Raw genomic sequence first — 22,771 nt, forward strand, 5'->3', positions numbered from 1 at the left:
AATAATGTTGATGATGAGGACAAAGGCTTATCTGTGCAAGATAATAAATGAATCCCACATATTACATTGTTTGTCACTGAATGGTTAATTTAATTGAGTATTACAAAATATGGAATGCTTGGTGACTGACTTCACGTCATTACCTAGAACAGTTAGAACAGTTACTCAGTAGAGTGCTGCTATCTAGTGGTTTAATGTGGGTACGACGATTTTCATATTTTATAGGACTGCTGTAAATGGTCATTTACTATAACCGTTATGGTAAAAATTAATGACCTCATTGCGCAATTATTTACTGTAGTGTTTATTATTATTTATTAATTTAAATTGATATTAATTAATCTATTGAAATAGTTTTGAGCCCCACAAAGCACTTTAAAATACAAAAATACAATGTATTCATATTAATGGAAAATCATTTTAATGGAAAATATTTTAATGGAAAAGCATTATATGACGTGGGAAATTGAACATTATTGAACACTTTGTTAATTATAATTTGACATCATTTATCAAATTATAATTAACATGATCAGATATTTGCTGAGAACACAGAAAACAACCAACAGAAACTCGCTGATCCAAGTGTTTTGCCAAGATTTTTTATTTTTGACCACTAGATAGCGACATTGTTCATTATTTCACCACGAAGTACATAACAAAGGCTGCCTTTTTCAATACTCAACTGAGAATAAACCAAGCATGGTTTGTTTGCCGAACTCATTTTATTATTAATTTAACATATACAAGAGTAAGTCAAGTGCAGTTCTGTTATGGTATAAAGAATACAACGGGCATTAAATAAAAACAATACAAAAAGACAAATGTATGTTGATTGCAGGGTTACTCAAAGGGAGGTGTGGGCAATTCCAGTCCTGCATGTTTTATATGGCTCCTTGTTGCAACACATGGTCAAATGGTCAGATAATAAGCAAGGTATGCAGAAGCTGGATAACAATCCTGATCATTTTAAGTGTGTGTTGCAGCCGGGAGACCTATAAAATCTGCAGGACGCCGTCCCCTGAGGACTGGATTTGCCCACCCCTGCTTTAAGGTGAAATGGATTTTATGAATGGACATTTATTGCATGCATTGAAACAGAAACAAATTAAATATAAACAGACAATAATGGAATCAAGGATTTTTCCACATTCACATAGCATCTGTTTTTTTTAGTATAGTTTCCAACATTGTTCAAATTGATCTGGTGCTTGAATTTATTCATTGAATTCATCTTAGGCATTCAAAACAGCATGGCATGTTTTTAAAAAGCCTGTAGTACTCCTCTTGAATCTGAAACAACAACAAAAATTTACACAATTGCCTATGTTAACATATTTATTTATATTTTTATACCAATTACCATATTTCACCTACATGAGAGGAGGGAAATTATAGAAATTTAAACTATGACTCTGAGGATAATACAGTAAATACAACATTTTACTATTTCCCATTTGTGTACATTTTATTCGAACAAAATTTAATATTCATAGCAATACACCATGGACATTTCTAGTATGCATGTTACTGGTTTACCACCAACTATGATCATTATAATCCATGAAAATTATATAATGTGCAAAAATATGAAGCCATAATTTATCATAATATATCTACATTTGGCAGTGGTGGAGATGAAGTAGTTTGGGTTAAATTTCTTCTCATGTGTTTGAATAGGTTTTCATAGACGGTATGAATCCATGAGTCGGCATTACCTTTCTGGAGAGCACACAGAGGAAGATGAAGATGAACATGCCCTGGAAGGCATTGGTGATGGTGAACAGATATGCGGTAAGTGTGCTCTCATAGAGGATGTGCAGCACTCCGAAGGTCCAGGTGGCACCCAGCACAAAGAGCAGCGCTATGGCTCCACGGGCACATGACCTGACCAGCCACAACCAACACAATCACACTGACGCCCAAGCCAAGTCTAATCAAGTATTAATAATCCCACCTGATGTTCTCATAGTGGCTTATTTCAGGCTTCTTCACCACCGTGTGTCGGTAGACTTTGTAGATGATCACTCCAAAGGCCAGTAGATTCACCTGAGTGGAGATAAAAAAAATCACATCACAATATCTGTCCATTTTAAATCGTGAGCTTGCTTGCTGAAATAACTTACCAGAATGATCAAACAGGCAGGTCCAATAAAGCTCCATATGAAGTGGTTCTCTGTGCTCAACCAACACCTAAAATACAAAAGCAAGATATCCCACTTAGTGATCTTGATTAATTGAATTTTGCCTGCCTTTTATCATTGGACCTCAGCTTCTATTTTTTCTGATCTGAATCAATAGAGTCCTGTTTGGGTCAGCAACCACTTCCGCTCTCCCCCAAACACAAACAGAGATACTCATCATGAAAATAAATTAAAAATAAAAATTGTAGGTAGCTAGAAACAGCAGACATGTATTTATTTTTAACTACAGTAAATATCGTGCACTTCCTTCCTAACCAGCCATGAATCGAAACTCCTTAAGAATAAATAGACCCCAGCAACCCACGCACGTAACAGTGTCGTTTGAGTTTTAGTGAAGGTCTTTGCGTCATCAAATAAAAATGATAAAACATACATACGTATATGCTCACATTTTATCAGTGCCATAATACTTGGAACCCAGCGTGGCTGAGATGGTGACAACCACTGCTGGGCTTCCATAACCGAAAATGTAGAAGTTACGGTGCAGGAAGCCTTTGTTGTAGATGACGCCAACCACTATTAAGTACAGATGGATGCCCTCGATGCACATCCAGGCAAAGGCCGCCAGAAAGAAATAGTGCAGCAGCCCCGCAATAATCGAGCAAAAGAGCTGCCAGGAAACAAAGAAAGAGAGAATGTTTCATTTGAAGGGCCAATTGAATGACCTGAAAAACATATAAATGTTGATTTTCATGTTAGTCTCACACATTTACTGCACCACTGCAAGTGACCATAAAACTTAAATTATATCGCTAAATAACGGGACAATAAAAATGATAGATCTAGATGTAAAAACCAATGAAGTGACATTCACATGTGAACAAAACTTTGTTTTCCCACAGAGTTGAATATGAGACTTGATTTTCAACGCTGTGTTAAATCATGACGATAAGGAAAATAACATCATTGTTGTCATCTCAAACACCCTACAGAGGGACATTAACATATTGACTTTTCCTCCTTTCTTTACTTGATTTCAACCTTTAAAAAGTCACTGTGTGGGTGGCGACCTTAACTCATGTGACTAACAACAGAGGTCTTAGTTACATAACTACATACAATATATTTAAATTGATTTTGCAATGAATATTTTTAGGGGGTTTGCGATCTATATCAGAATACCAGAAAATGTTTGGGGCTGGGTTGAGCGTTCTTGATTGTCACCTTGTGAGTGTACATGTTGATCCCCACGAGAAAGATGAACTCAGCCATGAATAGACTGCAGCACAGATTCTTGTGAATGGTAGTCCTGGTGCTCTGGATCTCACAGAAGAACCAGAAGGTGAAAATGCACATGGACAGACAGATGAGGGAGATAATCATCCCTAGCTGGGTGATGCGGGTCAGGACGGTTTGGTGGGCGATGAACTGACAAGTAAAGAGAAATGGATGGTGTTTTTATTTCCCAGTTCAATCTGTGTTCATTTTCAACCAAAAAAATAAGAGTGAGCCTGTTGTATTTAAGGTAAAACATCTAATAATCAAGTGAAAATTAAAAATATTATGCCATGGTATATTAAACAATGGTGTCCACTGGCGGAGCTAGAGTGGGGGCCACGGGGCCACTGGCCCACCCTGAAATATGCTTGGACCACCAGATGCTAGGCTAGATCATTCACTTTTGGGTATTTTCCGATTTGCACAGGAATTTTTCCTTGCATTTCCACCTGTCCGCCATAAAGATCATGTCAAGAATCTGTATCAGCATTTTTTGAAGAATGTTTTGAGTGTGTAAAAAAAAATATATATATATTTGTGGACTCACAGAGATATCCTTGGCTCCCCCAAGGAAACAATTCTAGCTTTGCTACTGGTGGTGCCAAACCTCCAAAATGACATGTTTTGTAATAAACATCTAAAACCTTACATTGGCTCGCCCCGAAGACATGAGAATAGCAAAGTGTGTGAGGTGGTTGCAGGTGCACGTGGTGGCATTGCTGTCGACTTGCACGGTCTTGCAGCCATGTGTAGCCCAGTGACCCTGCAGGTTGTCAGTTGTGTACTCCCAGAAGGCGCATTTGGTCACATCGGTTTTGAGGTCGACAGGCTTTGGAGGAGAGAATGTGACAAAAGAACCAGTGAGATGGACATCTGTACTGAATTTGCCTTACAGTGGAGAGAAAAAAACATCTCATTTAAATGTCAATGAAATTCAAATGCAATTGCATTTTGGAAGATCAGTTTGACTCAATTAAATGTCATGAACAAGTACTTGAGTGTTAAAATTATTTTTCCCCCCAAAATAATAATGCTGCATGTTTTGGGACAGAAATGAATAAATTATTATTAAATTACATAAATGCAACCAGAATATGCCATAAATCATTTATGTTAATATCTGACTCTTGACATACTGTTAGTCTTTTGCAATCTGGGTATTCAGAATCAATGTAACACCATACAAAACCTTTGTGGCTTTTTGATCAATTGTGCCTGTTCTTGAAAAGAACTGGATTCAGATACTGACCTGTTAAAAAATTGCAAGTGTAATATGATGCAATTCAACTTGTTAACTCAACCTTTGGTTATTTTGGTTATTTTTTAGCCCTGGTACTTCTTCCATCTGTTAATTGCCACAACAACCGATGTAAGTCTCATATTAGTTATGATGCTTATTGGTGTTCAAGACTTTAAACTGAATAAAACTTTGCCGGGAAGCAAAGTTTTAGTAGGATACAGCACAAAGATGCTTACTGCAGCAGTATGACCAGATATTAAGGGGAACTCCCCGCAAAAAGGTTCTGCACTGCAAATTTGCTGCAGCAGCAAATTGAGTGAAAGACAGCGTGCCCATTCATCTTTACCTCAACGTGCCTGAGAGTGAAGATGACATGGTCAAGCTGGTAGACGTCAGCAGGTTTGACGGCCGCTGCCACCACTTGGGAATTGACAGTGATTTCCCCCGTTTCCGCATAGCGCGAGAAGTCATTGACACCCGGGTCGATGCTCGGCTTCAGGATGTCTCCCATGCTGTCATATCGCACAAACACCACTGACACGCTCTCTGATGGACGACACAAGTTGAGGAAACCATTGACGGCGGTCCAACCTCATTCTTCGGCTGACTTTGCTGACCAACAAGAAGTGTCGAATTTCTCAATACTGAGATTTGTAAGGTGTCTGATATTTGATTCCAAAAGTAGTGACAGTATGGAAAGCCCACAGTGCACAAAGCAAGGTCTACAAAGACATGCTTGGATGAATTTAACTCGGAAGATCAAATAGCCTTGACCTAACGTCCAACACATTCAGTATAAACTAGAGAAGAGATTGTGAGTCAGGTACCCGTGACCGCTTTGCTAACATTTCAACATCCAGTGCAGTTGCAGATCGTTCCAGCAGAATTTGCTAAAGCAGCATTTTCCGTCATTTTACTGTGATTCGACTCACCTTTACTTTCCTCTTTCGCTTTCATCTTTGGAGTTAGAGTCATGATGTCGCCGCCCATGCTTGATGACAATGTACCTTTTTTGTGATTGGCTTCAAAAGTGAAGAGTCTCATTTCTGTGGAAAGGAATTGGCAGATAAAAACAAACACAAGTCAAAGTGTAAATTTTGGTCTTACCCATTTGCGTATCTTTAATTTGAAACTCATTTGGAGTTTGGAGGCTGTTAGCCAAAGTCAGAGCACTTTCTTCAACTGTGTGCAGCAGCTTGGTGACGGTCTGCTCCCGACGCTCCTCTTTAATCCTGCTCCATGCCACAAGCTCATCCTTCTCTACCAAGTTGTTGACCGCTTTAACTAATTTCTGTTGACAAAAGCATTTGTGATTCCTCCAATAAAGCGTCCGCATGCTTCTCATAAACCCCGCAAGAAAAGGGATGTCATGGTCAAAACAGTGAGTGAGAAGAACGAAACCAGTGAGTGGGGATTACTATGAGAGTTGAGTGCACAACAGGCTGATCTTTTTCTCCTGTGGCCAGCAACGACGTGGACCGGCTCAAGGCCTCAACGTATGCAATCACTTCCACAGAGGTCAGATCCCCGGACGACTGCTGAGCAATTTCATTCAGTAGGCTTAGTGGCTCAGTCAGGTTGCTCATCTAAAAGGGCAGCAAAAAATAGCAACTAACATTCCATTTTTTTGAGAAAATAGAAACAGCAGTACAAAGCTCGAAAACAATGCCGTTTGTTTTTATGAAATTGTTTTCCACCTCTTCACCCTCAGACAAACCTATTAGATCTGATGAGCTCTGGTTATAAGTTTATAATATAAACTAGGATGATAAAGTTGTGTCATTATTTTCTATTATTTCAAACTGACCTAAATGAGGACATCACAATTCAATACTGCAAACAGTGCTAAAACACCATTACATGTTTTATTGAAAAATATACCACAAAGGTCAAACAACTCAATTTCGAGCAGTCATCGTGCAAGATGTTATCAAATCACAAAGCTCAGGAGTAGGCAAGTCCGGTCCCGCCTTTTTTTAGAAGTCTCTCTCCTTCACATGATTGATTGATTGTTTCGTGATCTAGCTTGCTGATGAGGTGATCGAATCAGGTGTGCTGCAGCAGAGAGACCCGCAAAAACCGAAGGACCTGTGCATCTCTTGGTCTCGGTGTTATGCAGGGCAGTTTACAGCTGGATTTTTAATACATGCCATATCTTCCTGAGCAAGGTGCAATTGGGTAAGTGCTTGAACCCTTTTTTTTTTCCCTCAGAAAACTCAGTCATCACATGTTGCTCTCGAGTAGATCGATTAGGCCAGGTGATTTGGCGCCATCCAAAATCAAATTGTATTGATTCATTCGGGTTATTAGATTTACAGCAGCTCTAGCTTTAGATTTAATTTGATTGTCCAAGTGTATTTAAATATATAGTCAGTCATTTTCAACCACAGTCTGGAGCCACTGTTAGTTTTTGGTTGTCGGTATTGGAAATGACTAAAAATGAATACTACCCTCAGAAATATCGTTAATGAATATCAGTTCTTTCTTATGAATGTCAATCAGATCCGTTGAATGCCAGTAGATGGGGGTACTTACATACTCAAGTGTTTTATTGACAGTCTGTGTGATGCACCCAATGTTGTCATGGCAGTATTTTTGGGGATGATCTGAAAAATAACAATAAAAAAAAATAAAAAAAATAACAATAAATAAATTTAAAAATAACAAAAAAATATCAAATAAATAACAATAAAAAATACCCAGCTGAAGTGACTTCCACTAAAAGCATTGTTCCTTTACCAGTCTGATTTTTATGCAACATCAACATTTGCAGTAGCGGGTTTGAATATGTGGGGAAAAGTCTGAGTATAAATCACAATATGAGCAAATGTGGTGAGTGTGCATGTGTATTCTTCCTTCTTATACTGACCTTTACATCTTCCACCTTGCTCTGGATGAAAGTGCTTGGTGCCAGAAGTTGGGATGTAATCACGCTGACAAGTGCAATAGAAAGATCCATTGATATTATGGCAATGTGAGTTGGGTCCACATGCCCGTCCTGCCTCACATTCATCAATGTCTGAATAATGCACACAAAGAGCAATTCAATTAAAGGAGATTCTGCTCATAAGAGGCAGCCAACCACATAAGAAAACATAATCACATATTGTAAAATCCAAGCATTGCAATTGATAACTTCATTTAATTTGATGTATCCTGCATCAAAATGATGCATAATCATTCTCGTAAGGTGGACGACTTTTTTCCATTATGTGTGTGGGCTGAGAATTACACTGTTGAACATTTGCAAAGAAGGTGTTGTTGTTCATGCCGAATATTGAGCCAAAGATCCCGAGAGTGAATTCTCAGAGCAGCAGATGGAGAGGAAGCAAAAGGCCTGGGGAAGAAGCACCTCCAATGTGTTTATTCTCCATAGTTCAGTGAAAGACAAAACAGTTCTCACATTCACAGGCTGTTTCAGCAGCTAACACCTAACAGCTGTTCGTCTGTGTTCACACGCATTGAAAAGGTAAATCAGTAATTTGCAAATACATTACCATATTGACACAAAAGAAATCACACATAACATCATTAGTTCAAGATCTTAAGGCTTTAATTAATACATTAGATAATTTTCAGAATTACCATTTTGGTTGGTAATCATCTTAATTCCCACTTTCAATGCCATTGTTGAAGTCATTAAATTATTTGAGCTACATTAATCATAACTTAAAACTACTCTGCTAATTTTCTAACATTAACAAATATGTACGTGAGGAAAAATACTTTTGGAAGATACCATTCTTACCAATGCACTCAGTGCCATCATTCGTCTGAAACTTTGCTTGTCCAGTTGAAGTGTAACCGGGCAAACACGTACAGTAATAACTGCCTATTGTATTGGTGCAGTTGCCTTTGTTGCCGCAGATGTTTGTCACATTCTGGCATTCATTGTCATCTGTGACAAGAACAGAAAGAACATTATTAATCCCTGGTAAACCATCTCTGCATATTTTGACAGTCACTGTCTGATGACACATCGTAAAGAAGCATAATGTACCAAGTTGATTTTTCAAGGAAAGTCATATGATTTGTTTACTTAAACTGATTTTAAACAAAATTAATAATGTTTGTAAACAGGCATCGGGGATACATCCTGGTAGCAGTCCACAAATGACCATCACTGACCTGAACAAATCCAGCCAGGCAGAGAGACATATTCGAGATAGTGAAGTGTCTTAAACAATATACTACGTGCTAATATTGTGTTATTGTTGAGAGGCAAGCGTTTTCCCAACTGGAAAATTGTGTGTTAAAACTGTGTGAAATTGCTGACTGAAAAGCGAAGCTGTGGAACATATGTCACGGTGTGATTCATAACATGAAGCATTCAGTCAGACTGATGACTTGACTATACCGCTCACAACCACTGGGGTTTATTGCATGGTAACTAGGGATAGCTATGATATGAGATGAGATTCTCTATTGCATTCCGAGGTGTTATATTTCCTCCTTTTGGCATTTGGCTCTGGCATGTGTGATGGATGTGTAATTTTCACTTTCGGTATTGTATTAGTGGATTGTGCAACCTTTATCGTTTTTTTGTTGTTGTTGTTGCTTTGAAGAAAGAATGCTCGTCATTTTAACCAACATGTCTGCCTCACAAGCACAGTAAAAAAAAATGGAATGGATGGATGCTGTACAAACATGGCTTTCTCTCAGTCATAAAAAGTTGGTTTTGGCTTTGAGGCATGTTCATATAAATAATGTCCTTGTTTTGGAAGGTTTTGAAGTTGTGTGTTTAATTCTGCTTTAAATATTTAATTGATTTAATGGATGATTGACTGGAATACTGATGCCAACTCTCTTCATGTAGTTCACTGGTAGTGACTATGAATTTCCACTGCTGTCCATATATGACAAATATGTGCTTTTCCTCTCATCTGTACTTTGTGCACAAAGGTTGTCTAAGAGGGGATATCCTGCCTTCTCAAGAGAGGTGACTAGGATTCAGAAGGGAAATACCTCGCAGCATGCACAGGATGCTTTAGCAATTCCTCTGACACAAGCATCACGCCTGCATGCTCACTTTCATGTTTTATCTGCAGCATCCTCATGAAAAAATAGCATTTCTCTGTTTACATAACAAAAACAGTAAGCACGGTTAAGTTGTAAGGATAGAGATTGAACTTCAACCCTATTCATCTCACTTATTTAAACTTATTTAAAGAGGGCGCAAAATATATTTATAGATATAAAGATATGTGACATAAATACTGTCCTGCTGTAATGTTATTGACAGAATATTTTTAAAATATAAATTTATAAATAGAAATTTCCACTGGTTGGCAGTAGACCACACACATAACCGTCAATATTACAACTATTCAGTGACCAGATTATTATATTTTTGGTGATTGATATTTACCATTGCAAAACGTTGTTCCGTCTCCGGTATATCCATGGTCACAAAAGCAAGCCTCGTTGGAGCCATTCAAAGCCTTGCATGTTGCAAGTTTGTGGCAAGAATCACAAATGTCAGAGAATCGGCAGGGATCCATCATACTGGAGAGCCATGCTGTCCGGACACAAAGACAAAACTGAACCTTTGAAAATATACCACATCATTTTATGGCCTATTTTGGTGCCACATTGATTACATAAATATGTTGCTTACAGCTGTCTTGTAATGATGGCACTGTATTTGTTAATGTTAGTATTTATCCTTCTTTAAAGTTTGCTTGATTCACATACCTGTCAAAAGCACAAGTTTCATTGGTGACCAGAGCGAAGACTCCATAATTGCACTGGTTGTGAATTTGGCTTTTAGCAGACTGCGTTTAGTGGGCTGGCTTCTGACGTCGTCCATTTCCTTGCATCACCTTTCCTGTTTCCCTAAACCTGGCCCTTCCTGTCTTGATCTTTAATCTGCTTCTTGCAAAAAAACAAAACTAGAAAAGACAGTCCCTTGGCTACTACTTATCAAAAAGTGCTTCTTCATTTAATCAATCCTACCATATATATTGTATAATGCTTCGAAGCATTTGTGTTTGTCCTTCTAGTCTTCCGGTGGTTCATGTTGCCCTTTGGAAAGCCTCTGTTGCCATTGTTCCAGTTGTCCAATAAGGTTTCACTCAGGACACAACAACTCCGACTATGGCGGGAGTCAAGGATGACCTCCTCCCTTCCGTAGATAACTTTACATAACTCCGCTGTTGCCATCTTCAGCTATACAGGCCGAGTAACTTTGTGTCTTGTCATCTTGCAGTGTTTTAATGATTAGACAAGATTTTAGTTGCTCCTACTAATTACTGTAATTTTCTAATAGCTGACATTTTCATACAAAAGAACAATCTGCAACAATTGCATGTAATTTCCTAACATTTTCAATGGATTATAATTCAAAAATATCACTTTTCTTTTGCTTATGTTTGTAACACACACAGAAATTAAACTTTACAAACAATAGAGTTCTCATATGTTTATTTATGTCATATATTTAGAGACACCCATATGAAAGCCTTCAGTCATTGTACAAAATCAGCACTCGGCCAGACTCTTGTTCTGTGTCATGCTTATAGAGTCCACCACCAAACCCGAACAGTCCAAACGTTTGCGGTTGAAGAAGAAAGACCACTTCTGCGCAGACGGCAACAGAAAAGTGCCGGAGCGTTGTGGTGAAAATTCCAACGTGATTCCACACCTGTTGCTCATTTAGTGACAAAGTGTTTTGTTTGTCTCGTGACTCATTCGGCTGAGTACCAAATAAGAGTTCAACTGTTTTGTTAAGTCTCCCAAAACGTCTGGGTCATTTAAATTGCACTGTTTTATTACATCATTGCTGTTGGAAGATTATAATCTGATTGTTGCTGAAGTGGTGGAACGTTTAATGGCTTAAAATACAAACAAAACAATGAACTGTTTTGTACTGTATTTTCTGTGAGAAACGCTTTATAAAATACAGATGTTTTTTTTATGTTGTTTTTTCCCCCCAATTGCTGTTCATGTGAAACTAGAGCAAAACTCCTGAAAGTAATTTTTGTTTTGATGGCTTAACTTCCGCAGACAGTTTTTCTTGACAGATGTATCCAGCTCAAAAGTAGTGTAATTGTGATTTTGTGGACTTTTCTGATAGGAAATAGTCCTTGAGAGAAACTAGTACCAAAAAAAAACGGTGCGAATATACAGAACTTTCTTTCAAGTAAGACTTTTTGCTCCCTCAAAGGTATCAAGTCCCATTTATATTCATCCAACCTATGAATATTAATGTCCTAAATTCTCGTGTCAAAGCATCATTTACTTGGAGGAAGTTAGGAAACAGGTGAAATGAAATGTGAACTCAGTAGCAAGTAACAAGTAGCCATTCAGGTGTAACTGAGGTCTTTTTATACCCGACTTTTCGCTTACAAACACATTCATTGATGAATAGTCTCCCTTGGAGAACCTCTGTGTTGACTTTATTGCAATCTGTGGAGGCGGTTTGAATTGCTTAGGCAAGGCGTAGAGTTTGCTGAGAGAGGCAGCTGCATTGAATGGCACAACATTACTGTCCTTGGAAACAACTCGGTGAAAAACATATCTGAATGTCCCGCTCAGACTTTCTCCTAAAACCCATCAGGAAGGAAGTGATGTTGACTCGAACAAACCTGGACTGATTGCACCCTTCCAGCGTACGTTTTTACTCTTTTCGAGCGTACCCACATTGAGTGACAAGTTCTTAAAAGCTCTCATGGGAGCTTTATCAGCTCCATAGTTTGTATTGTAAAAATAGGACACCTGAGTAGAATGCAAAGACTTTGCATTCCCCTCTTATTGATATGGAAATTCTGACTCTGAAGTGGCAGGATTTTGCATAGGTTTGACACTGCTGCTGTTTAGGCAATATCGAGGGTTGAAGTGCAATGTTCGCTGGGTAATCTGTTTTGATACTTGGCACACGGGGGGGATGTACGTCAGCCGGATGGTTCTGCCTGATGGGAGAACTGTTTACTGGGCCACAGATGGCCACAACTCTCTCTCATAAAACTAGGAACAGTTTATTATTCCAACACACAAGGTTGAAAGTGAGCATACGCTGTGTTTCTTACTCCTGCTAGTTCTTGCGTGAGTGGACATCCCGCCCACCGTTTCTGTTCATTTGCACTTTGACAAGCTATTTAGAAGTCTTTGGATGAACAGAAGGAAAAGGAACTTTTTGAGTGCCTAAAAGACAAGACAAAACAAAAGCAAAAGCTTTTTCTTCCTTCAAATGAAGCAAAGAAGTGCAGTTTTTGTTTTCAAAGGTTTATCACAACATTCTTAATTTATGCATTGATTTGTAACCCTAACACAAAATCTCACAAAAAACAGCATGAAAAAAAATCTGACCTTGTCAGTATAATGAAATTTTGAAAGATATCAGTTTTTCCAAAGTTGCAACTTATTAATACATTTCCTTCACGCTTGAACGCTTCACAAAAGCCCTGGTCGTGTTGAACACAGTTGAACAATCCTATCCATATTCCTGAGTTCTTTGCCAGTCATTTTTTGCCCCATATTCTCAGGAAGAAGCCACAAGTGTTACTGATTGGGACTTTTTCTTTTTTTTGTCTCCTACCAGCCTCTTGTTAGTTTAACCACTGGAACAAAATAGAACTATGTATAGAGCTTATATGGAGATATATATATATATATATATATATATATATATATATATAACTTTATTTAATAACTTAGCGCTTATGGAGAGCATCTACACAATCCATAAAACTGAATGACTGTATTGAATCCACAAATAAATCATGAATATTTTTTAGCTGCACCTTAATGGTTTACCAACGTTGTCCTTACATATGATTGCATGCCTGGTTTTGCAGTTTTGAAATAATTATTTGTGATGATGTTAAAAACTGTATTGATGTCGGACGCATAATGTGTTCTAACCTTTGGTGAGATTGATTTATGCAAACTTAAAGGTGAAGCCACCGCCACTGTGCGCCACCTCCCCGTGAGGCCGATTCTGAATTTATAAAATTTCGAGGAGCTTGATAATGTAATTTGGAGTGGCCTTTTATAGGTTAGGTCACCTGCAGCGCTCCTTGCAAATTGAATAAAAAACTGATAGAAAAAGTATGTCAGGTGGGCTCCCTGCTTATAAAATCATTTACAGCAGTGTGTCTTATCTCATAAAGGAGCTCATTTATACTGAGGAATACATGTTATGAAAGTGTAGGGAGCAACTCAATTACATTTTTGTTAGCAGTTACCTCAGAACCATTACTGCACAGGTTAACAGTTGTATGTGTACATCAGCAGCAGGAACTAAATGTTTAGTTGAAAAATCCCTTCTGTGTTACTCGAACCCTGTTCTAACTACCTTTTTAGCAAACTGGTATCACCATGTATAAATTACATTATAGCATTCAATCACCATATTCGATATGCATAGACCTCAAAGTCCAACACAATCTACCATACAGGCAGTGGTGGGTTGTGAGAGGCAGCACGGCCTTCTCTGCTGGACCAAACACAATCAGAAGCACTGACCTACATTTGCAACCTAAAAGCTAATATTTGTTCCATTAAATCTGATGTATTCCCAACAGTCTCTTCTTTTCATGATCTCTAGGTTATACTGCTTTCAGTACTTGTAGATAATAGATTTTATTTATTTATTGTGAAAATATGTTGTATCTATGTGCTGTCATACCGATTTAATCTGGTCAGGGCCTTCAGAATCAGTAATTCTGTCTGATATAAATAGCTTTACGAGCAATGAGGCTGTGTCCATAGCCGAACAGATTTCATATTTGCCTAGGAATGTGGCGAGCCCACAATACCGTCAGAAATTTTTCCTCCTCTGATTGGTATTTCAGAGCATGTTTGCCTAGCAAAACAAGTCTGGGGCTGGTGGCACACATTAAGCACCTCTGGTGAATAGGATGTATTGGATTTAAATGTATGTTTTGTCATGTTGTTCGGTAAACATTGTTTCTCCATTCCTTGACGCAGATAATTTACTTTACCGGGCCACATAAAATGATATGGCTGGCTAGATTCAACCCCGGGGCCTTGAGTCGTTTTTAGATGCTCACAGCAGGACTCTGGAGAATTGCTGATATCATGTATAGCAATAGTTTGAAGTTTTGTTTTCATTTTGAAAAATGTTTTGGATAGAAAATGGATGAGGTCCAAATAGTTAGACATTTGCAGAATTCACCCTTCCGGGTTTCACTTGTTTGTATAATTCTAATCCCCTAAAATCTTGTTCAATGCAAGAAGGGAGGCTTTGAGACACAGGGGGTGGTACGAGGATAAATAGCACACCCCCTACCTCGCTCCCATGCTGACGGCTTTGTTTGGGTCATATCATAATAATAATACCACAGCTAGGTCAAATCCTCTCGCTCATTCTACAGAACTCCTGGTGTTCTCAGCAGGACTTGGGCCATGTACAGCAGGAGGTAGAAAACCCTGTCTAATCCCGTCAATGCTTTTCCAAATATCTATATTTTCTCCCTGATTACTGCAACTGGATTTATTATGGCAGCAGTGTGGGGTGTTTTTCATAGGCTTCATAATTTATTTGTGCTGCCACTGAGATTGAGAACACTATAAAATATGACCGTCAAGTTGGTTTCTTGCACTTTTTTTTTTCCTCTATTAAACTGCAATACAGCCTCTTCTTTTTTTTTTTGTAAAATAGACCAGATTTTGGATTCCCAATATGACCTGTCATAGGACAAACGGGCGTCGTGGACAGAAGCAGTTCTCGACTCCCGACGTGACATTGTAGTATTGTTTTTGCTATTTATTGCATCATAGTCATCATATAACACACTGTATTGGCAATGATGGAAATGACTTGTGTGTTATTTACTGTTACAGCTATTTACTGCATACAGGCAATGAATACATTATGAATACATTATGCCAAATTTTATTTCCTCCTGTCTCTCCATTCAAAAACAAGAAAGAAATATTTTACACACTGTCATCTGCCTATTATGATGTCTAGTGCAGCCGTGCCTACAATTCCCAGCGTGTATGTTCCTGTTCATTAGTGCATTGCATGTATGCATACACAGGCAATACATTAATCCCTACTGTAAACTTTTGACATAGCTAAAAAGCTAGATGAAGAAACAATGGCATCAGTTTGGCCCTGTATAATCTTAAGCAGCTGGCTAAATTCTAGCCGACCTTCACTGGCTTCACCAGCCATAATATAAAACAACAAAAAATACATATTAAATAGTTTTGCTTAAATTTCTGGACCAATGCCATTTTATGCCATTAAGCCATAACATATATTCTTTATCATTTAGGTATTATTTTCATTATTAAAAAAATAGTTTTCTTTTGTCCAAGAAAAGACAACATTATCAAATTAGTCATGTTCACACAGGCTCACAAAAAAACAAAAAAAGTCATCCCTATGTGCATTCCAGATTCATGAATCACACAACACACAGCATGCTCATCAATTGCTTGTCCTCATGGATTTTATCTTTAAGACTTGGTTCCATACAAAAACACAGCAATGAAATAACATTTTTATCCAATCTTAGCAAACTAAAAGTTTTGATTTGTTTCTCCCCATTTGAGGAGAATTGTCTTTACTTTGACCTTTCAGAAGAAAGCTTAGTGTGCTGTTTTCACCCCTCTTTCAGCTTTGTCAGGGACTGTCGTTGAGCGGTCATCCAATCTACCCTGCTGACATGGAAGAGAGCTTTTACTGACCTTTTTTAGAGAGCAGAACCACAAACCACTGACAGTTGCCATTAATGTGTCTTCTTTTACACTGGGAAAGAATAAAAAAAATAATAAAAAAAACTTTCCTTTTCAGTGGGGTTCAAATGAACGCATGGCATCAGAAAAAGCCATGTAAGTTCCAGAACCATGCTGCAGCTTTTAGAGAACCTTTTTTACGATTATTACTAAAGATGAAATTATATATATAGTCATGATGTGTCACAGTAAATTGGATTTGTTATTCCAAATATCATCATATACACATTGACAGTGGGCCAGTTGGAAAATATATATATATATATATATATATATATATATATATATATATATATATATATATATATATATATATATATATATATATATATATATATATATATGTGTGTGTGTGTATAAATATATATATGTATGTTTGTGTATATATAAAATTACTTCCTAAACCCAAGCTGAGAGTGACCAGCGTTTAAGCGTCTACGTTGTATTGAACACTTGTTTTTGCAGATTGGTAGAAACAAATGTACAGTAATATACATGCTCACGAAGGACTCTTTTCACTCAAAGGTCATTCAGGAAAAGAGCGGAAAAGATGGCACACCTAGTTGCTTTTTGAAAGACGAAATGTTGTGCGGAAATAGACCACTGGGAGACTCAAATGACTCAAAGGGCTATATCGGCGTGCACTTGTGGTCGAGGTTATTTATTTATTAATTTGAGGCCTGTCTACTGACACATCTGAGTGGTCTAATTGCTGCGAATTGACACCGGTTACTCTCCATAATGGGATCTTGGGAGTCTTTCCTGACCACAGTTCATTCAGTTGCCCCTTGCTGCATCTTAACTGCCCTTAAAATGTCTGATTGCAACACAGGAACTGAGTGTGCATTGCGGGCGGAGACTGGATTATCAGTCTTTGTTGTATGACTGTGTCTATTATCCTGACCTCTACTCACATTGGGCCCTTAAGAGTGTGGCTTCCAGCCATACAGCCAACAAGCCCTTCTCCGTCAAACAGCAAGTGAATGAGAGCTCTCGCCATGTCCCAGCGCACTTTATGGCTCCAACACCAGGGGGAAAAACAACTCTGGAGGTAAGGCTATTTAATACATTAGAAAATATTTTTTTTTCCTCCACTTTTGGTCAATTCAAGTGGTAGTATTTGATTTTTTATGAATAATTTAAGCACTTCGTACCAGACCTTGTTTGTACGGGTTCTACTGGCTAGCTTTAGTGGCCTGCACTCCTACATAATTTCTCTCTGTCTTTGTAACCTTGTAACCTTTCTTCCAATTTTAGTTTTTAAAAGCGCTCAAACTAAAAGGAGGCTACAACCCTGGAAATCTCTCAAATGCTCCTGAAAGTTATACAAATTTTAATAGTTTTTGCACATTATTATTATTATTATTATTATTTATAATTGGCTACCAGCCTGAAGAATCTCTTGGAAATGCTGTCGAAAAATACAAAGATGTTCATAGATTTTGCACATTATTAACAACATCACGGTCATCATTCATGAAAGTAATTCAATTGACCTCTCTGAAAAAAAACATTTTAATTAATGATGATCAACTAATTCAAGGACTTAGTTCTGCTTTCGACTTGGAATCCATGTTTAGAAATACATCCTTGATAAAACACCATTAATTAATTTGTAATGTTTATTTTAATGGTAGATTGATGTTGCCGACATGCATATGTATTTTTCTTCAAAACCTTTATTCAGTTGCCTTGAAAACAAAATTTACTGTATCCATAAGTCTTTTCTTTAGTCAAACTTGGTTTCTCAAATTTCTAGCAACTGAGGGATTTCAGATGAACACTACCTAGAATAAATAATTAAAACGTGTTTATTTTTATAACATGTAAAGTAAATATCAATAGACAAAGTTTAAAATATAATACAAAAAGTAGTGATTGTTGCTATTTTTGAGACGTATATATACAGATTTTTTTCAAATAAGTGATTTATTTTTACCTTTATCAATTATTGTACGCAAAGTAATACTTGCATTTAAATATAGCAATTATAATGGAAGATAACAAATGAAAATATGTTTTTATAAAATAGTCATTCATTTGTCCCACTCTACCAAACTGAATATTTACTTTGACTTTTTACTTTGCTGTTCACCGCTTTTCATTCATCCAAAATACTCCAGTTTCCTTGCGATTAAATTGCTCATGTCAAAGTTGTAATGCTGACAAACAGACTGCATCCTCACTTATCCTCTCTCTGCCCACTACATCAGATGGAGATGATTGCAGTCTTGAAATCAATGAAACCACTAACCTCCCTGATAATATTCCCTCAAGGTTTGCAGTTGCAAATGCAGCCCAGGCTCACTTTATCCATCAACTGTAATCCATACTGTAACTGTGAATACTTGTGGTCTCAGTCTATTGGCGATGATCCTCACATGATCATACTACATATTCCTAAAAACTGTGCTTTCAGCCAAACAGATGTGGCTTTTTTATAGTTTCATATTTTAGGTCATGTCAGCCTTATTAGATGTTTAAGTCATCGTTTTATATTGTATTATAAATCCAAATATATGTGGTTGGGCTTTGTTCTTGTGGGTCAACCAACATTTCCTTTTTAAAGTCACCAAGCTGGGATTTAGTTGACTGAACACCAGACCAAGCCATGTCTTCACATATGAAATTACTGGTGGATAGCAAAGTCTAAAGCCGTACTTTTTGGTGAATCCCTCCCCCCCATCTGAGAGATTATTGCATCCGTCTTCTATGACCTCTGGGGCTAAGGAGGTACTATGTGGCTGTCATGTGATAAATGCAAGGGGTAAAACTGTCATTTTGATGCTACGCTCAAACACTGCTTGCCTCTTTTGTTGAGGGCCTCATGGCACTATATGCACCATCAGCCACTTGTGTCTTGCCTGCATTTGTTCATCTCAAATCTGCATGTGGCTTTGGTACTAAAATGATTAAGTCTTATTTGTGTTTGGAATCATTTCAATGAATAACTTTTACAATCTTTCCTTTGAAAATATTAATTCATTAGGTTATTTTGCATGTAGTAGTTCACAAGGATGAGTGTCGTGAGATTGATTCCCGTGCACATTCCTACTCTGTGATTGACTGGATGCCAGGTCAAACTGTAGTCTGCAGGGAAAGACTTCAGTCTTTGCTGTGACCCTGAACAGGATAAGCGGTTCAGAAAATGGATGGATGGCTAGAACTAACAAGCGAGTGCATACCTCGGTGAGAGATTAATTGACCATTCTGAATTGTCAAATACATGAATTAATACATGAATGAGAATAGAAAACGGAATAAAGTTATCATAAATTGTTGAAAGTACATTCTCTGCAGGAGCCACAGTTTTATATGGATCCAAACCAGAATGTAACAACACACAAATGTGTTTCTAAGTACTTGGTAGAGATAAGAACTATTAAGACATTTTCCATCTTGTGTCTCTTACTTTGACAGCTAGTGATGGAGGTGGACAAAATTTGACAGAGTTGGTGTCAAGATGTTGGAGAGAACACCCAGAAAATGTCTGTATTGAATATCCTCAAGGTCTCGCTATTTCCTGGCCTGAACCACAAAACTCAGTACAAGCACCGAAAGACCAAAAAAAAAATAGATATCTGACAATCCCATTTCTCAGGCTACCAAGCCTTCTGGTTCTGTTATTGTGTGAAGTACACTGTACATAAGTCCCCTAAGGAAGTGGAGATGCTAGAACAGCCGATTTCATCCAGCATGTCAAAAGTGCACAAGTCAGGCGATAACAAAAACAGAACCACATGAAAAGCGCTGCTTCGAAGTATCCAGATGGTTGTCGGCATTTGGAAAACAGTGCCCCCGAAAACAAACCTGCTTTTCTAGTAAAAACAATGTTGTCTTCTATCAGTGTGGCTTAAAAACAACACAGACTATTGTGGCAGTACCCTCATTTAGATGTTTTACAGTTTTGTATACCAACCATTTAAGTGATTATCATCATCATGCATCAAACTCTTTACTCTAAGCCCTTACTGAAATCACAGAGCATGGTACACGAGGATATTTATCTGCTTCTTATGAACTGTTTCTCCCAACTATGCGAATCTAACAATACAATTAAGGGGTTGGCTGCAGAATGTGTATAGACGATGCTTGAAAAAAAGGGGGGAATCTCATTGCTTCAAGTCAGCTCATGCAATGTGTTGCAACTCCCTTCGGAAAGTTATTTTAGGCTATCAGCAACAACGAGCAGTATCCCCTGAAGGAAATATTTCCTTTCTTTCTTTTTTGTCATCAAGAGTTTTTTAAAGAGCTGTTGGCAACTTTGAAAGGGAATATCTACATGAGGTTGTCAAATGTAAAACTGTCAGCGCTAAATGGACAATAGTTGTCATTATTCTTTAGATTATTGTTTTACTTAGAGTACTTCTGGTACTTCTAAAAAGCATTTATATATTTCACACATGGCCATAAAAGATCAGGGTGGAAGGTGGTCTGAAGTGCCCACTTCACAGCAGTAATCTATGATTGCCAGTACAATCTTGACATCATCCAAAAGTGGGAATCTTCTAGGGCTTCCTTAAAAAAATGTACTTTGCTTGTGTTGATTCCCTACATCCCATGTTGACCGTGCGCCACTGGCTGGGAAGCAAGTTGGCTGTGCTCACGCCCACAACGGCGTAATTGAATTTTTCTATCTTGGCATGAAAATAGGGCCGTGTGTCTCACTCACACTGTGGTAATTTTTTTTTTTTGAATGACTGTAGAAAGCTAAGCATGTGAGTACATTTTCAGAGCAGCACCGACTAGTTGAGTATTCTGCATTTTATTATTAGCCCAAACACCTGGCAAATAGACTGCCATGTGATGTGTTGTCTTTATTGTGGAGGTCTCAGCCGTTCCATAGAAGCAGAACTGGCCTGGTGTTTAGAACCATATAATTCAAGTTGTCAGCCCCTTTCCATGGTGGAGTAAAAAGCAGAAGCAGCCATTCGCGTTCTATGCTTTACTTTTTACAAACTAGCTTTTTAAGTGATAACTGCTTGACCACTTGCATTCCAGTGTCATGCTTGGTATTTTCATTTTGTGGCAATTTAGAGATTTCACTTTGAGGTATGTTTAAAAGGAGGCTATCTGCCCTGTTGTGAGCTGAGTTGAGCAGGTGGTCAGGACCTGACTTTGAATAGCAGTTTCCTCAAAAGAGAACGCAACAGAATGGCAGGCCACAAGGATCAGTGTTGGAAGTACATTATCAACTTTGCTGATCATATCCTCGAGAGCTGCCTCATAATTTGCTACCAGGGCTTCAGGCAAAATCTGTCTGTGGTTGATACAAGCCCAACTGTGTGTGCTACCAAGATAACAAACCAGAGTAGTAGCCATGACAAAAATGCTAAAAAATGAATTTAGTGATATATATAATGTGTAGTTTAATCCCCACAATCCCTCACCTCTTTGACATTCCCTCACTAATATGTTGATTCGGTTTGTGAAATTGCTTGGCTGAAAAGGGTTTAGATTTGCTCGAATTTAAACGTTCTGTCAAGTGAAAAGTATCATATGGGTATGGGTTGATACTGATTTTTATTCGCCCAATATGGATTGTACATAAGTAAACTGGACTTTCAAACCAGGCGAGGGAGAGAGAATTGCACACTTTAAATTGATATTTTGAATTACTTGCTTAAATATATCTTTAGAAATCTAATAGCCCACAACATATATCCCGAGCTGCGACGTATTATGTGAAAGAAAACCAGTTCCACACTTTCCATTAGAATAAATCATATGATGCCATATCCATTGCATTGTATAAATCCTTACATCATATATGCATGTAATTATCTTAATGAGCTGTTGTATTTTTGCCATGGGAATTCATTAATGTTGTTCCTTTGTCAATTAAACCAGCAGTTTACCCCGGGCCACTTACTGGTACCAAGCCGTGGGCATTGCCAACCCATCTGGAAGAAACAGGAGAATTAGTACAGGATGGATATTTTTGTATATTTTTTTTTCAACCGCGGAAGTGTATAAGTATGACATTGTATGCTGCAAAGCACAAGTAGCCTTTAACGAGACAAAATGCCAAAACAACAGATTACCTATGATACTAAGGTCAATAGACTTATTTAGAGAATGTACATACATCCAAAAGCAACTATTTTATTTACTTTATGGATGTTCTCCTCATGTGCAAAAGGCCTACTTCCAGCAGATTTATTTGAATCATTATCAATTAATATTAGTTTATTGATTTGTTAATCATTATTATTTCACAGTAATTCAATCAATTAGTTTAAATGTTTTTATTCAATATATGGCACTGAATAAAAACAAAAAACAATGAAAATCAAAATAAAGTATATTTGTTTATTTTAACAATTATCACTCAAAAGCTAATGAAGCAAACGTTGCAGGTAGGCAGGAAATTAATGTTAGCGCAACTTTTGATTAATTT

The 22,771-nt window shown here is 37.7% G+C and overlaps 2 protein-coding genes across 23 annotated transcripts in view; one reads left to right on the forward strand and one right to left on the reverse strand.

Annotated features, from left to right (window-relative positions):
• adgrl2a (adhesion G protein-coupled receptor L2a) overlaps positions 1 to 22,771 on the forward strand; it is a 196,481-nt gene that overhangs the window by 17,908 nt on the left and 155,802 nt on the right. For 20 of the 22 annotated variants that reach the window (XM_085928341.1, XM_085928340.1, XM_085928343.1 and 17 more), the window contains one exon: positions 6,688 to 6,840. The gene's annotated coding sequence lies outside the window, so the exon portion shown is untranslated. Of the gene's footprint in view, positions 1 to 1,680; positions 1,795 to 6,687; positions 6,841 to 17,322; positions 17,423 to 22,771 lie in introns of those variants that run through there. The other 2 variants (XM_085928335.1, XM_085928337.1) reach the window with 2 other exon arrangements.
• adgrl4 (adhesion G protein-coupled receptor L4) lies at positions 601 to 10,471 on the reverse strand. Its single transcript, XM_085928360.1, has 16 exons — positions 10,357 to 10,471; positions 10,031 to 10,180; positions 8,411 to 8,560; positions 7,532 to 7,681; positions 7,198 to 7,268; positions 6,081 to 6,248; positions 5,770 to 5,953; positions 5,595 to 5,708; positions 5,009 to 5,208; positions 4,072 to 4,251; positions 3,369 to 3,572; positions 2,594 to 2,814; positions 2,127 to 2,193; positions 1,958 to 2,049; positions 1,719 to 1,887; positions 601 to 1,293 (listed from the first exon to the last, which is right to left on the reverse strand). Exons 1-16 carry the CDS (start codon positions 10,469 to 10,471, stop codon positions 1,231 to 1,233), a joined length of 2,298 nt encoding a protein of 765 aa, XP_085784486.1. The 3' UTR covers positions 601 to 1,230.

The sequence above is a fragment of the Syngnathus leptorhynchus genome, chromosome 13 (genome assembly GCF_054491065.1).
Source record: "Syngnathus leptorhynchus isolate UIUO chromosome 13, UIUO_Slep, whole genome shotgun sequence".
Taxonomy (NCBI): Eukaryota; Metazoa; Chordata; class Actinopteri; order Syngnathiformes; family Syngnathidae; genus Syngnathus; species Syngnathus leptorhynchus.